The following is a 15,305-nucleotide window of genomic DNA, read 5'->3' as shown; positions in this document are numbered from 1 at the left end:
CTTCGTGAATTCCATCATATGAATTAGTGGCAAAGCACTAGGTAAACTTGGGATGTTAGCAAAGGATTTAATTACTTTCTTAGTTGCAAATTAGAACATATAGCTTTTAATTAACCATTAAATATAAATATAATAATTATACATATTAAAAACATGTACCCTTTTTAATTCTCAAACCTAGTCTTCCTCCATACGTCTCTAATCTTGTTAATGGCAAAATCAACTGAAATCTCAGCATTATTTTTTAACCTTTCTATTCCCATCACTCCTGCTGTGTCTTACAGATTCTGCCTTAAGGATACATTTTTTTTTTCAAATGTCAGTCCTGATGGCTCCCTCTCTAAACCCTCAGCTCTTTCAGTCTTTGTAATGGTAGTGTCTTTCCTGCCCCTTGTCTCCTTTCTTAAATCCATTACATGATGCCTACTGCTAGAGTCATTCCACTGTCTGATGAAAACTGACCTGTTAGTTTCTTTGGTTCTTAGCTTTTTTTTTAATCTGTTTTTTTCAGAATGTGAACAAAGACAAATAGTACAAATAGAGTACTATTAGTACATATATATAGAAAAAGTACAAATAGAGAATTAACTTTTTAGTTTAATCTTAAGAGTTTTCATTGACTCTCCACCAGGTACCTATGGGAAGTTGCTTCCTGGGGTATCCCTGACACCAGGCTAAGAACTTCTGCCTTAAAGGCTTGATATTCCAGAGGTGTCATAACCAGGTGCCAGTCTAGCCTCTCTAGTTTTCTCTACTGTATCCTAAACTTCTCTAGAACTGGCTGTTTGTTTCTTCCTGGAATGTCTTTTGAAATTCATTTTAGATACTATCTTTCCCATAAAGCCTTTTCTGATTAAATGAAGGACAATGTGTAAAGCACTTTACAGTGAATATGCTGTAAGTATGTAAATTGTCTTTTGTAAACATTATGCTAAGTGAAAGAAGCTAGACAGAAGAGAACAAATACTATATGATTCAGTTTACACAAAATGACCAGAATAGTCTGATATAAAAACAGAAAGTAGACTGATCGCCAGAGGCTAGGTTTGAGTTGGAATACGGAGCGACTGCTTAATTGACATGGAGTTTCCTTTGGAGTGATGAAAATATTCTGGCTTTAGAGTAGTGATGACTATACAACCTTGTGAATGTACTAAAACCGATTGAATTGAACCTTTTAAAATGGTGACTTTTATAGGAATATTATCCCAGTTAAAAAAAAGTTATTTCCCATAGGAAAAAAAATTAGATAAATGTTTCTTCTTTGATTCTCCCTTAATCAGGTGGCCTTTTTCTTAATCTAAATACCTTTAACCACATTTCAGTGCTTTTAAATTACTTTTTTGAAATTTATATGCAGAGAGTAAATTCCTTTAAACCATAAATGATTCTTGCTCATTACTGTCCTCTGTACAATGTCATGCATGAGACAGTTACTTGGCAAATCGTTGTTAATTGTGAAAATAAACAAAGGTTTTGGTCTTGTAGGATAACTTTTCCAGTAAGAAGTGGAAAGGGGAAGAAGCGGAAAGATGTAGACGGGGAAGATGAAGACACTGAGGAGGCAAAAACTTTAATTGTCGAACCTCATGTTATTCCTAATAGAGGTCCTTATCCTTACAACCAACCCAAACGGTAATTTCACTGCCTCTGCTAATTCTAGTAATAGATAATAGTTTGCTATTTCACATGGGTTAGTAATATTTAAAAGTTTTTCTGATTCTTTGAAAATTTTAAGAAACTTCTGTTTCCGGACCCTCTTTACTTTTCTTCTGTTAGTTGACTCAATAGTTCAGACATTTTTGACCATTCTGTAATATTTCAAAAAGAAACATTTTCAGGTGCTATGAACAAGAAATGTTAGCATCTGCCTGAGTGTGACCCAGGTTCTCACTTCACGACCATGTCGTGCATTTAGCAGCTACCCTGGTGCATGTGTGCCATGAGTAATAACGTGGCACTGTGTTTGGTGTTAGATGGGGAACCAGTACTTTGACACTCCAGTTAAGATCTGGGCTAACCATATTGAAAAATATCTGTCGTCTTTTCTTTCCACAAGATTGATTCAGTTTTAATTGGTCTGTGGAGGGGCAGAGGTAAAGAAAGTCATTCAGAAAGACTGGGTCAGTCACGTGATCTGCTGTGCAGCATTGTGCTTATAGTTAACAATACTGTTCTGTGCATTTAAAATTTGTTAAGAGTATGTCTTTATGTACTTTTTGCTGCACACGCACAGCACAGAAAGGGCTCGGGTAGGAGGAGAAGAGATTGGGAGACCAGGGACAAATACAGAGCACATGTCCAGACCTCTCCTTGTCTAAGTTCTTATTAACATCATCCATCTTCATGTTTAACCAATTTCTTATCCACTCTTATTTGCAGTAATACAATTCAGTTCACTCATACACAGATAGAGGCCATCCGTGCTGGAATGCAGCCTGGGCTAACTATGGTAAGAGAATTACTGTTCTACTAGTTCTTAAATGGATTCAGACTAGAAGTAAGCATCAGATTTTCAGACTATATTCCATTTTTAAGCACAGAAACCCAATTGAATTAAGTATTTATAAGTAATTGTGGCATCTTATGTCATTGGACACTACTCATTTCAATGTTCATAAAAAATGTTACATTAGAACTGAGCTATGGCCATTTGTTTATGTACTACCTATAGCCTTTTTATGCTGCCACAATGCATAAAGTGTTTATTTGCTGGCTCTTTGCAGAAAAGTTCTGTTGACACTGATTTAGAAGTGTGTTTAATTTCTAGGTATTGGGAGGTTTTCTTGTTGTCTTCCAGTTACTGGTTTCCTGGTCTATATCCATTATGGTCAGAGAGCATATTGAATACTTTCTGTAATTTTCATTTTTTTAATTTAGTAAGGTTTGTTTTATGGCCCAGAACATGATCTGTTGGTGACTATTCCATGTGCGCTTGAATATGTGCTCTGTTGTCTTGAGTGGAGTGTCCTCTGTATGCCATTTGGTTGTTGCTGCTGCTCAGTACTCCTGAAGTCTCCAACTGCAGTTGTGAATTTGCTTCTCCTTTGAGTTCTGTCAGTTTTTGCTTCATGTGTTTTAAAGCTTTATGGAGATGTATGTACCCTTTCAGGGTCGTTGTGTCTTATTGGTTAATCGATGCTTCTGTCATGTATAATGTCTGTCTTCATCACTGGTAACTTTCTTTGCTCTAAAGCCTACTTTGATATTAATATAGCCAATGCAACTTTCTTTGATTAGTGTTTACATGACAAATCTTTTACTGTCCTTTCACTTCTAACCTACCTGTTATATTTAAAGTGAGTTTCTTGTAGACAGCATATGTATGGGCATTTCATTTTCCCTCTATTCTGAAGTCTCTGCTTTCAATTGGTGTGTTCAGTCCATTTACATTTAATGTTCTTATTGATGTGTTTGGATTTAAGCCTCCTGTTTTATTATTTCTTTTTTATGATTGTTCCCTTTTTGTGTGCTCCTATTTCCCTTTTCCTGCCCTTTTCTGAGTTATTTCAGTAGTTTTAAGTGTTTCATTTCTACTTATCTATTTTGTTTATATCTCTTGTATAATTTTTCTTGATGGCTACTCTTGAGAATTATAATATACATATATGTTTTCACAGCCTACTTAGAATCAATATTTTGTCTCTTAAATTGAATGGAGGATCCTTGCTTCCGTGTAAGTCCCTTTACCTTCCCATTTTATGTTGTAGTTGCCATATATTTTACCTGTAAATCCATTGAAAATACTATCACACAATATTAAAATTTTTTATTACAGACATCAAACATATTTTAAAGAACTCCAGAGGAGAATAGTCTATTACATTTACCATTTATCCTTTATTCCTGATATCTTAAGTATCCTCTGGTATCATTTCCTTTTTTTTTTTTTTTTGCTGTGCAGCATGTGGGATCTTACTTCCCTGACCAGGGATTGAACCCAGGCCCCCAGTAGTAGAAACGCAGAGTCCTAAACACTGGACCACCATGGAATTCCCTGGTGTCGTTTCCCTTGTCTGAAGAATTTCTTTTACCAATTTGAAGAACAGATCAGCTAACAATGAATTACCTTTGTATTCCTTCATCTAAGAGTATCTCTAATTCATTTTCGTTCTTTAAAATATTTTTCACTGGACATAGAATTTTCATTGATAGTTTTCTCTCTTTAGCCCTTTAAAAATGTGATTCCACTTCCTTTTGGTTTCCATGGTACTGATGAGAAGTGCACAGTTATCTGAAATGTCTTTTTGCTATATGTAATATATCATTTTTCTCTAGTTACTATTAAGATTATTTTTGTCTTTAGATTCCAACCATTTAATTATTATATGTCTGGTCTTAGATTTCTTTGGTATTATTCTGTTTATGCTTCAGTGAGCTTCTTGAATCTGTTGATTTATGTCTTTTGCCAGATTTGAGAAATTTCCAGCCATTATTTCTTTAAATACTTTTCTACACTGTATACTTTTCCCCCTCTCTAGAACTTCAAGGATATCAGACCTTTTAATATTGCCCCATAGATTCATGAAGGCATGAATCTTTTTTTCTGCTTTTTATTCAGGATGGCTGATTTCTATTGATTCATCTTCAAGTGCACTAACTCTTACCTTCTCCGTGTTGCATTGAATTTACCCAGCAAATTTTTTAACTTGTTTCATCTTTCAGGTTTAAAATGTTCTTTTTCTAACATTGTGGTAATTCAGTAGTTTGCTATGTGTTCATCTGCTTTTTAGGTTGTGGGCCCACCAGGTACAGGAAAAACAGATGTGGCAGTTCAAATTATATCCAACATCTACCACAATTTCCCAGAGCAGAGGACTCTGATTGTTACTCATTCCAATCAGGTAAGAAAAAGGGAATGTGTGTGTACATGTGTGCTCATGTGTGCACATGCTAGTATGAAGTGGATGTGCATGTATGGAACAGGAGATGCATGGAAGCACAGTGTAGATTTCTGCGTATATGATAACCTGATTATGGGCACACAGCATACCAGCAAAGGCTGATGGCCATAGTGTTTGTTGTTGAATTAATCTTGAATTATCACTGATTATGACCAGACCGTTCTAATAGAGGCAGTCCACATGTGGAAAAGCTGAGAGGAATATTTGGATACGTGGAAATTGACTTTTTCCCCCCATCTTCCATTCTTAGCTAGACCTTTTTCTTTAAAAGCGTTACCCCTTGCTAGTAGTATTTTTCTGCTACTAGAATGGATATTCCTAAAAGACTGAACCTGTATCATACTGACACTGGGTTGAATTTTAAGTTCCTATGAAGTATACATATGAATATGTGTATTACATGGGTGGACTGTTTGAGGTTGCTGGTCCAATACATAAAGCGTGTATAAATAGCTGGGGCTTCCTTGTGGTTCAGATGGTAAAGAATCTGAGCTGGTAAAGAATTTGCCTGCAATGTGGGAGACCCAGGTTCAATCTCTGGGTCAGGAAGATCCCCTGGAGAAAGGAATGGCAACCCACTCCGGTATGCTTGCCTGGAGAATCCCACGGACAGACAAGCCTGGCAGGCTACTGTCCATGGAGTCGCAGAGTTGGACACGACTGAGCAACTGACACTTTATAAATAACTAAAACAAGAAAAACAAACTCCTTTCTTGTAAATAATGGATGAAAAATGATCTTTATATGTGTGCCAGGGTATTTATTCTAAAGCTGTCATAGAAATAAGGAAGAACAAGTAATATTTATTAATTCTCATGTAAATGTGACAGGCAGCTCTCAGAATCTTCTGAAACATGTTGTGAAACTTGCACAGTAGTCTGTGCCAAAGGTACTTGTTTTCTCTGAATACATATTAAAAATAGTGCTTTCGGTTCACTAGTTTTTTTTTTTTTTAAAACTGGTCTGTGAAGAAGCACTGGGTTTTTAGAATGTTCAATGTTATTTATTCTGTTATTCATCAACTTTTAATCCCAGAATGTTAAAACTATTAACTGTCCATCCAATTCATTCACTCTGTTTTCTTATCTTTAATGTTTGTAAGTAACTGGCATGGTATACTAAAATTGTGCAGGGGAGAGGGTAATTGAGACTTTATCTTGATAAAAGAAGCAAACTGTGTAAAGACTTTTTCTTTCTTCTGTTTAATGAAATTTAGTCTGTAATAATTTTACCTATTTTCAACTTCTTAGAATGAGTAAGATATTATTCGTGTATTGTTTTAACACACTGGTTTTTTTTTTTTAAAAACAAATTTTGTCATAACTCGATAATGACTTTCTGTAGTATCCTCTACTTATGACTGACTTGTGTAGCACTGTTTTAGAGATGATGTTATTTTGCAAAAATAGCCAAAGATGTCTTTGATCCTCTGATAATCAAATCATCCTCTTTAATACAAATTGTTTATTTTTCAGAGTTTGTATACCAGATCTTAGTTTGAATATGTGATTCAAGCCATTCTCCAACATCACTTTAATTCATGATGAAATCTTACAGTTTTTTCTGAGATTGCCATGTGCGAGTATTTTTTGCCCTCTAAATCTATGTGGTTCATAAGTTTAGATAAGGAAGGTTTAAATAGTGAGTAATGCCATGTGGTCTGATCTATTGTATCTCAAGTTTTAGATGGAGAATATTAAGAGTTTGGATAGTGTGAATTATTTTTTCAGAAAATTTTGTTTTATCTCATCAGTTTCTGAGCTCTAATTGCTAGAATTTTGGTAGTAAAAGATGGCTGGATACTTTATAGCTTGGATGTTTACAAGACTGGCTATTGACTTCATGGTCAGGGCTAGACTAGTGGTAAATTCAGAGAAATATTTGAATGGGGGCTGATTTTTAAATGTCATTTTTATTAGTGTATCTTTAAATGCAATGAAATGTTTGCCTTTCTACAAAACCTTGTGACTATGGATGTTCAAATATTAAGTGCTAGGATTTCAGGAAGCCCCAAAGATGAACATTTCATGGGTAAATGTCTTTCATCAGAACAGTTTACAATTAGTGCTCTGCTCCTTATTGTGTCAAGAGCTGATTTAGACTCTCAGCCTAAGATCTGAGTGCTGCACTTTGGGTTCCTCTCCGAGGTCCTCTTGATGCCTTCTACCAGCACACCTCCTGGGAGGCCTTCTCCAGCCACAAAACCCTTCCAGTTTTCTGCAACTCATAGAAATTTTGTTGAGTAAAGTGAAATTTGATGTGATTGTTAATTATTTTAGTAATTATTACTACTTGAGGGAAATAGAAACTGAGCCAGAGCCTTATGTTTTCATAAATTATCAGAGATGTAATAGACAGATGACTTTTTATGATTTCCAGTTATTATTTGACTACACATACATATACTGCATTATCACAAATCAATAAAAACACTATTTCGTTTAAATTATAAATGACCTAATATGTTTCCTTCTGATCTCACTGGGCAATACTCATTCATTTCTACCCTTGTGATCATTAGTTTTTGTTACTTTTAAAGGAGCCTACTGATTCTTTAAAACTCACTTGTTCTTTTTTTTGTTCTTCAGGCCCTGAACCAGTTGTTTGAGAAAATCATGGCTTTAGACATTGACGAGCGCCACCTCCTGCGTCTTGGTCATGGAGAAGAAGAGCTGGAGACAGAGAAAGATTTCAGCAGGTGAGCAAACAGGGATGAGTTTTGAAATAGTATACGAAGAATTTTTAACCTTCTCCTCTTTTTCTTTAATAAAGAAAAAAACAACAGGAAAGAGAGCAGTGAATAATCCAACTGAATTCTGAAGGGTTTTAGCATAACCTACATAGGTATACTAGGTTGACCCCAAAGTCTGGTCATGATTTCCCTCTGCTCGAGTTCTACATGTTTATGTCATTTTTCCCCTCAAACACATGGTTATTTCAGAACAAGAGTTATCTTGTTCATCTTTTTTAAATTGCAGATTTCCATTTGCTTTCTGTTTACTAAAGTCAACATTGCCAAACCCAAACTATACAACTTTACACAATTGCTTTTTACATTTCATCTAGACATTTAATTTCATTTAATCTGGGCCCAATTAGGTAGATTCAGTTAACAAAATGCAATTGGAGATTAGTGATTGTATAAACTTTGGGGTTGCAAGTATTATTTCAGGAATTTATTGCCAGTTTAGCTGGACTTTATGTTAATATGACATAAAGTGACTAAAATTTTACAAGTCAGATTTCTTCTGCTATTAGTATTTTGGTTTTTCCTTCAAAGTTGCTGTATAAAAAACAGCTCGTTTCATTTATAATTAAACTAGTTTTTAAAGCTTGATTTCTGACATAGACATAATTAACAGCTGTACATAATTAATACAGCCTTTGACTATTGAACATTACTTTTGTAATCATTACTAAATTGATTATAGACATCAAAAGAACTTAAAAGAGTATTAAATTACTACGTTGCATTTATTTAGAGTTCTTATATTAAAGAGCTCACCAAATATTTTTTAGCTTCTAAAAAGTCAGAGGGCAAGATCAACACACCTTAAGTTACTTAGGGCTCTGGATTCTTAATTTTTGAACAGCTGGTAATGCTTCTGAATTCTTCCCATGGGTATTTCTTCTTGTTGAACCTAACTTATTAAGTGGACTCAACTCTAAAAATCTGCTAATCCAGATTTCAGTGAATGTATTCAGGCTGATGAAATGCTAAGTACTGTAACTATAAGTGTATTGCAATATAATTTATAGTTTTTAGAGAATATTACAATAGAAAAGAAGTAGAATTTTTAAAGTGATTTCTGGTACTACCAATTTTCTTGGGGAAAAACTCTTTTTGCTTTCTGATGGGTAAGTCAAGCTCCAGGCCTTATTAGTAATGTGTGTGTTTATTTGATTGTGCAATTATTTCATTTTTCTCTTTGTCATAATTAAAAAGATGAGGGAATAACCAATTGATGGAGCATATAACACGTAGTCAGAACATGCTCATTCATCAGTTAAGTTTGCCATCTTACATGGGCATGGTTCATGGCACCCCAAAGTGGTTACAGTGATAATGTCAGAGATCACAGAACACAGATAACAAATATAATAATAATGAAAATGTTTGAAATAGTTCAAGAATCTCCAAAATTTGATACAGACAGCAAATGCTGTTGGAGAAAAATGACAGTGGTAGACTTGTTAAATGCAGTGTTGGCACAAACCTTCAATTTGTAAAAAACGCAGTATCTGCAAAGTACAGTAAAGTGAAGCCCAATAAAATGAAGTACTCCTGTACATTGCTTTCCCGTTTTAAAATTAATTGAGACTTTTTAATATAGTTTTAGATTTACAGAATACTTGAGCAAATGTTACATAGGATTCCATTGTATACTGCTGCTGCTGCTGCTTTTTGGTGGTGAGAAATTGTAGCAGGCGCTTTGTTATGGTGGGAAGAATTTGCACAGGCTTTGGGATCCAGTTCTGGTTCCCCTTTTTTTCCTTAACTACCTAGCTTTGGGCCAGGTACTCTCCAAATTTCAGTTTTCTTACACATTCAGCAAATATTTATGAACCTATTTGGTCCAGATGCCAAGCTGTGTTCAATGCCAAAGAATAAGCAAATAAATTTTGAACTTACATTTCAAAAGTTTTAGAGCTAACCTCCTTTTATGATAGTGGTATTCAGAGTAGCCAGTTTGTAAACTATATTCTGGTTTGTTATAAGATGAACTAGCACTTGAATGTACTACGGTGTTTTCTTCTTTGCAACGGTCTTTTTATGAAGAAAAAAGAAAAGATAGCTGAACTAAAGGTGTTTAATAATATAGTTAATTTTCCTTTCTCACAGACCACCAACACATTTGCACAACATCCTTGATCCAGCAGTAGATTTTAAGTAGCTTTGGTACAAAATAACTAAAGAAATACCACTTGAGTTATTTTATACCAATGCTACCTAGTAAATGTAAGCTATGTTTTCTACCTTTTATTTTCTTTGCCCATTTATTATTTCTGTTATGATTTTCTTAAATATTTTGCTGACAGTTTCCTTGAAAGTGTCTTCATAATATAATTTTGCTTTTTTACTTAACTGAAATTTTTAGGTATGGAAGAGTTAATTATGTCCTAGCTCGAAGAATAGAACTTTTAGAAGAAGTCAAACGATTGCAGAAGAGTCTAGGGGTTCCAGGAGATGCTTCATACACTTGTGAAACTGCGGGCTATTTCTTCTTGTATCAGGTATAAGAGATTAAAGATATTTAAATCATACTTTATTGGAATATACTCTTTATTTAGAAACTGGGACGGGTTCTGGAGATCCTTTCTTGAAAATTATTTTTTCGAGTAGATTAAAATATATGCTGTTGCCAAAGCTATATTTGTGGATGTTAAATGTTTTGTCTCCTATTGTCTTCAATTTTCTTTGCTAAATAACTTGATGACTCATTGAGTGAAAGGCCAGTGTTGCTACTTTTAAATTTTTTTCTTCTCCTTTTTTGTTATTGACAAAGTTTCTAGTCTCTCTTTTTTATTTTTTCATTTTTTTTTCATTACTATAGAAATATAACTAAATAGTCTAGCTACCCAGTGGTAACAGATGCAGTTTTTAACTTACTTTTAATATGCATATTAATCAAGGAATAAAGAAAAGCATATTTTCTGTTTAAATTTCCAAAAATACATTTTGTTATAGAATTGATTTCAAAGTAGGAGTTTAAGTTAAAAATTCTTTGACTTCAATTTGGAGGTATGTTTTTGCTTTTGTTAGAGTTAATTTTGGGAGTGTGAAAATTAATGAGAAATAGACAGCCAAATAAAATGAATAAACATAAAATTTTAATACTTACTTGGTTTACTAGTAATTTTAAATGGACTGAACATAAAATAATGAAGATTTTTGTATAACTCTATTTGTTCTCTTTGTACTAATGCTATTTGCATATTTTAGGTATAAATCACAGTGTTGAAATTTTTAAATGTATATGAAAAAAGTTTATGCTCATTATAAGCTGATAAACCAGTTGAGTTCATTCAAAATTAGTATATTTCATGGTTCCTATGGAACACGGGACAGATACATGGTGTTGCAAAGTTATCTTCATTTTGGCCTCTTCAGAACTTTGGATAATGGAGTAATGATCATGCTTAGGTGCGTGTTTGTCACAAGATAAAAATCACCAGGCTCTTAGTGAAAACTACTTTTAAGAGTAGTAGAAATGACATAAATTATTGAGGCCTAACTAATAAATTTGAGAAATATGAACTGGAGGCCTCACAGTGTACATCAACAATTTTCAACACACAATAATCACATTAGGAAAATCGTTGAAAAGGAAAATTCTCAAGCTCTGTCCACAGAGACTTTCTTTTAATACAGTGTGATATCCAGGAATCTACATTTTTATTTAACTTCTCAGACATTCTGCCTAAGGACCACAGTTTGACAAACACTGAAGTAATAACGGAAAAACTGAGAGAATTACAAAAATTAAGTAGGAACTGAATGGGGTCATAGGTAACATTTGCACCAGCATATATTTAAACTATCTATACCCAAAAAGTCATAAAATGAGCTTTCAAATACATAGGCAGCTTAACCAGAAGTTTTTTATATGTATACTAAAGAGAATTCAAAAAATTTTGAAGATCTAGGAGAAGAGTTGACAAGTGCTAAATTGATTAAAAAGCTACTAGAGCTGGACTTAACCATATATGGAAAGAAACTGAGATAGTGAAAAAATAAGGAATTTCTTTGTTCAAAGAGGGCTTTTTGGATCATCGATCATAAACTGTTTTGAATATGCATGGGAAGTCTGAAACATCTGAGATAAAAAGTCCCATGAGATGATTCTAGGGTTCTTTCCCATCTGTACATGTTTTAAGGGTTTTTTACCCTACAGTCTTGAAGTTTACTTTTATAAAAGAAGAGCAGTTTGTCAGTGACTTGGATAAGAAATAGTCTGGTTGGGTCAAAGATTGCTTTTCTTTTCCTTTTCCTACTGGACCTCCAGAGAAGACCAGACTAAGCGAATTTTTGTTATTTTATTATTTAAAACGTTGTTGTTTAGTCACTCGGTCATTTGGACACCAACTCTTTGCAATCCCATGGACGGTAGCCTACCAGGCTCCTCTGTCCATGGGATTTTCCAGGCAAGAATACTGGAGTGGGTTGTCATTTCCTTCTCCAAGGGATCCTCCCAATTTAGGGATCAATCCAAGTCTCGTGCACTGGCAGGCAGATTCTCTCCCACTGAGCCACTAGGGAAGTCCATCTAAAACATAAGGGCTGGCCAATTTAACCTCAGGTCTCTTTTTCTTACAGGTAATGTCTCGTTGGGAAGAGTATATCAGCAAAGTGAAAAACAAAAGTAACACGATGCCAGATATTACTGAAGTCTCCGCTTTCTTCCCTTTTCATGAGTACTTTGCAAATGCCCCTCAACCCATTTTTAAAGGCCGATCTTATGAAGAAGACATGGAAATTGCTGAAGGCTGTTTCAGGCATATTAAGAAAATCTTTACTCAGCTTGAGGTAAGGATTCTCAAGTTCTTTTTACTTTCTTTTAAAGGTGTTAAGCTTAGCTGGTTTTCTTTTTTTTTTAAGTAAGTAGATTATTCAAATCTAGCAAACAAGATTATTACTTTTAAGTGGAATTATTAGAAGCATGTTGAAGAAATAAGTAAAAATTATGGTATGAATTGAATCTCCCTTTTTTTTTTTCCTGGTTTGAAAGTATTCATATTTAAGAAAGGAATGCTTTTTTTAAGGAGATTTGACAGTAGTTCCTTGATTGGGAATTTGGCCATTCTAAATTCTTTATGCTTTTGACTAGTGGGCAAAAAGTGAGGTTGCTGTGTTATCCAAGATGTTCCTGATTATTAAGGTGAAATAAGAATCACGGCTATACACAGGGGACAGAGAAGAATGTTTGGGACCCAGGGCCCTGGGATGCTTCCTAGTTTTCTCATTCCTTATTGGAAACATCCCCAGAAGACTGTAAAAGCAATACTGTAAAAGGACCACATTTCAGACTCACGTTCCTCTCAGTTAGAAGGTTTAGGATTACTTCAGATTAAAAGGGCAAAGATCATCTCTTCTTAAAAGTCTTTGTACCTTTTAGATATGATTTTATCCCTACTTCCTACAACGATATCTGGCAGATAGTAAATATTCAGTAAACATTGACACATGGTGTGAGTAGGTGGATAGAAATGGATGAATGGTTAGTACAGAATAATAAATATATAATTATATACATATGTAGTATGATAATGATAAATAAAATTGTAAAACCTGGAAAACTGTGTTGTGGTATGCTTATGATTACATAAATAGAATATAAAAGGATAAAAACATATAATTTATAATAATAGCTGTCCGGGGAGAGAGTGGGAAGAAGGAAATATAGGGTACCTCCACCTGTGCCTGTGATGCTTTATTTAAAAATAAATAAACCAAAACAAATGTTTAAAAGTCTGACATAAGTGTGACATAATGTTCAGACTTGATAAAACTTGATATTAGGTACTCTGCATGGCTCGTTTACTCCTTACATCCATCTATTGTCAATTCCCCTACTCTGCTCTGGGATCCTCTGCCATGGTCTGGACTGAGACTGGTCCTTGGAGGTTTGATTTCCCAGCCTCTCATGTCAGCTGACTTCTGGCTGGGCTTAGCCAATGAGAAATGTGACAAAAATAGAGGAAAGAAGGAAGCCAGGATTTTTCACCACCAGCTCTCTGGCCTGGGGTTTTATCCCTTACATGACTCCAGTTTCTGCTGACCTGGTCCACTGCTGTTCCAGCTTATAATGATACCTCAGGTTCTGGGCTTAGATAACACTTCCTCCTCTTTATCCTTCCTAGCCTACCGGAGAAGGCAATGGCACCCCACTCCAGTACTCTTGCCTGGAAAATCCCATGGACGGAGGAGCCTGGTAGGCTGCAGTCCATGGGGTCGCTAAGAGTCAGACACGACTGAGCGACTTCACTTTCACTTTTCTCTTTCATGCATTGGAGAGGGAAATGGCAACCCACTCCAGTGTTCTTGCCTGGAGAATCCCAGGGACGGGGGAGCCTGGTGGGCTTCTGTCTGTGGGCTTCCGTTTATGGGATCGCACAGAGTCTGACACGAGTGAAGCGACTTAGCAGCAGCAGCCTACAGATGGTCATAATATTCTGCTGTTGCCAATCTCTGGGTTACTTCACCATTTGCTGGTTGGCTTTTCTACTCCTCCATCACCTGCATAATGGGTTCCTTGCAGTAAATTCCTTTCATTATGAATGCTTGACATAGTGTCTGTTTTCCTGTAGGTACAAGGGTGATTGATATTCAGTATTCTTGTTGATACAGCAAATATTTTACCTTATACAAAAAAATCAGTCCAAATTGTAGCTTTAATATCAGTTATTATTTGAACTTAATTAGTAACTTATTAATCATGGACAGAATTGTTCTGTCAGTTCAGTTCAGTCACTCAGTCGGGTCCGACTCTTTGTGACCCCATGGACTGCAGCACGCCAGGCTTCCCTGTCCTTCACCAACTCCCAGAGCTTGCTCAAGTTCATGTTCATCGAGTTGGATGATAGGCCTAGTTTATGCTGCTGCAGCTAAGTTGTATCTGACTCTCTAAGCCTATGGACTGCAACCCACTAGGCTCCTCTGTCCATGAGATTCTCCAGGCAAGAATACTGAAGTGGGTTGCCATGTCCTCCTCCAGGGGATCTTTTCAACCCGGGGATCAAACATCTCACGTCTTACCTGCATTGGCAGGTGGGTTCTTTACTACTGGCACCACCGAGATATTTATATTAAGGTTGTACATAAAGTCTCATAAACTGGATTATTGAACGTATGCATGATTTTCCTAAAACAAGTATCTCATTGTTTCCCCACTCCCATAGGAATTCAGAGCCTCTGAACTGCTTCGAAGTGGACTAGACAGATCTAAATACCTTTTGGTGAAAGAAGCCAAAATCATTGCTATGACCTGTACTCATGCTGCCTTAAAACGACATGATTTAGTCAAGTTAGGTTTCAAGGTAAAGACTTGTATTTTAGTTCCTTAATTCATCTGTGCAGCTGTTAGTTCCTTTCTTTTCTCTTCTCTCCTTAGTACTTGGCCCTTTCCCTTGAATGTTTGCTTCTTACTGAAGTTTGCATGTATAATTACTTTAAAATGTTTCTAAAGTGATAATAGTCTCCCATGTTTATACGATTAGTAAACTGTCATAAATCTAATTTTTCTAAATTTAGTTATTAGATGCATTAATATGTCTTTAAAGTAACATTATAGCCATATGACTATCTAAATAACTTCTAATACTTTTTAAGGTAAATTAACTTACTTTCACTGTGTTAAAAGAATCTCCAAACAGAACTAAAAACTTGATAAAAACATTCGA

The 15,305-nt window shown here is 35.2% G+C and overlaps 1 protein-coding gene across 1 annotated transcript in view; it reads left to right on the top strand.

The window, feature by feature from the left end:
* The window catches only part of AQR (aquarius intron-binding spliceosomal factor), an 81,299-nt gene that overhangs the window by 46,829 nt on the left and 19,165 nt on the right, over positions 1-15,305 (top strand). Inside the window, 7 exon segments of the mRNA NM_001098091.1 lie at positions 1,489-1,635; positions 2,383-2,452; positions 4,734-4,844; positions 7,493-7,602; positions 10,004-10,139; positions 12,223-12,432; positions 14,805-14,942. Of these exon segments, the coding sequence (NP_001091560.1) occupies positions 1,489-1,635; positions 2,383-2,452; positions 4,734-4,844; positions 7,493-7,602; positions 10,004-10,139; positions 12,223-12,432; positions 14,805-14,942 (922 nt within the window).

The sequence above is a fragment of the Bos taurus genome, chromosome 10 (assembly GCF_002263795.3).
Source record: "Bos taurus isolate L1 Dominette 01449 registration number 42190680 breed Hereford chromosome 10, ARS-UCD2.0, whole genome shotgun sequence".
In the NCBI taxonomy this organism is placed as follows: domain Eukaryota; kingdom Metazoa; phylum Chordata; class Mammalia; order Artiodactyla; family Bovidae; genus Bos; species Bos taurus.
This window is presented reverse-complemented; position numbering and strand designations above follow the sequence as displayed.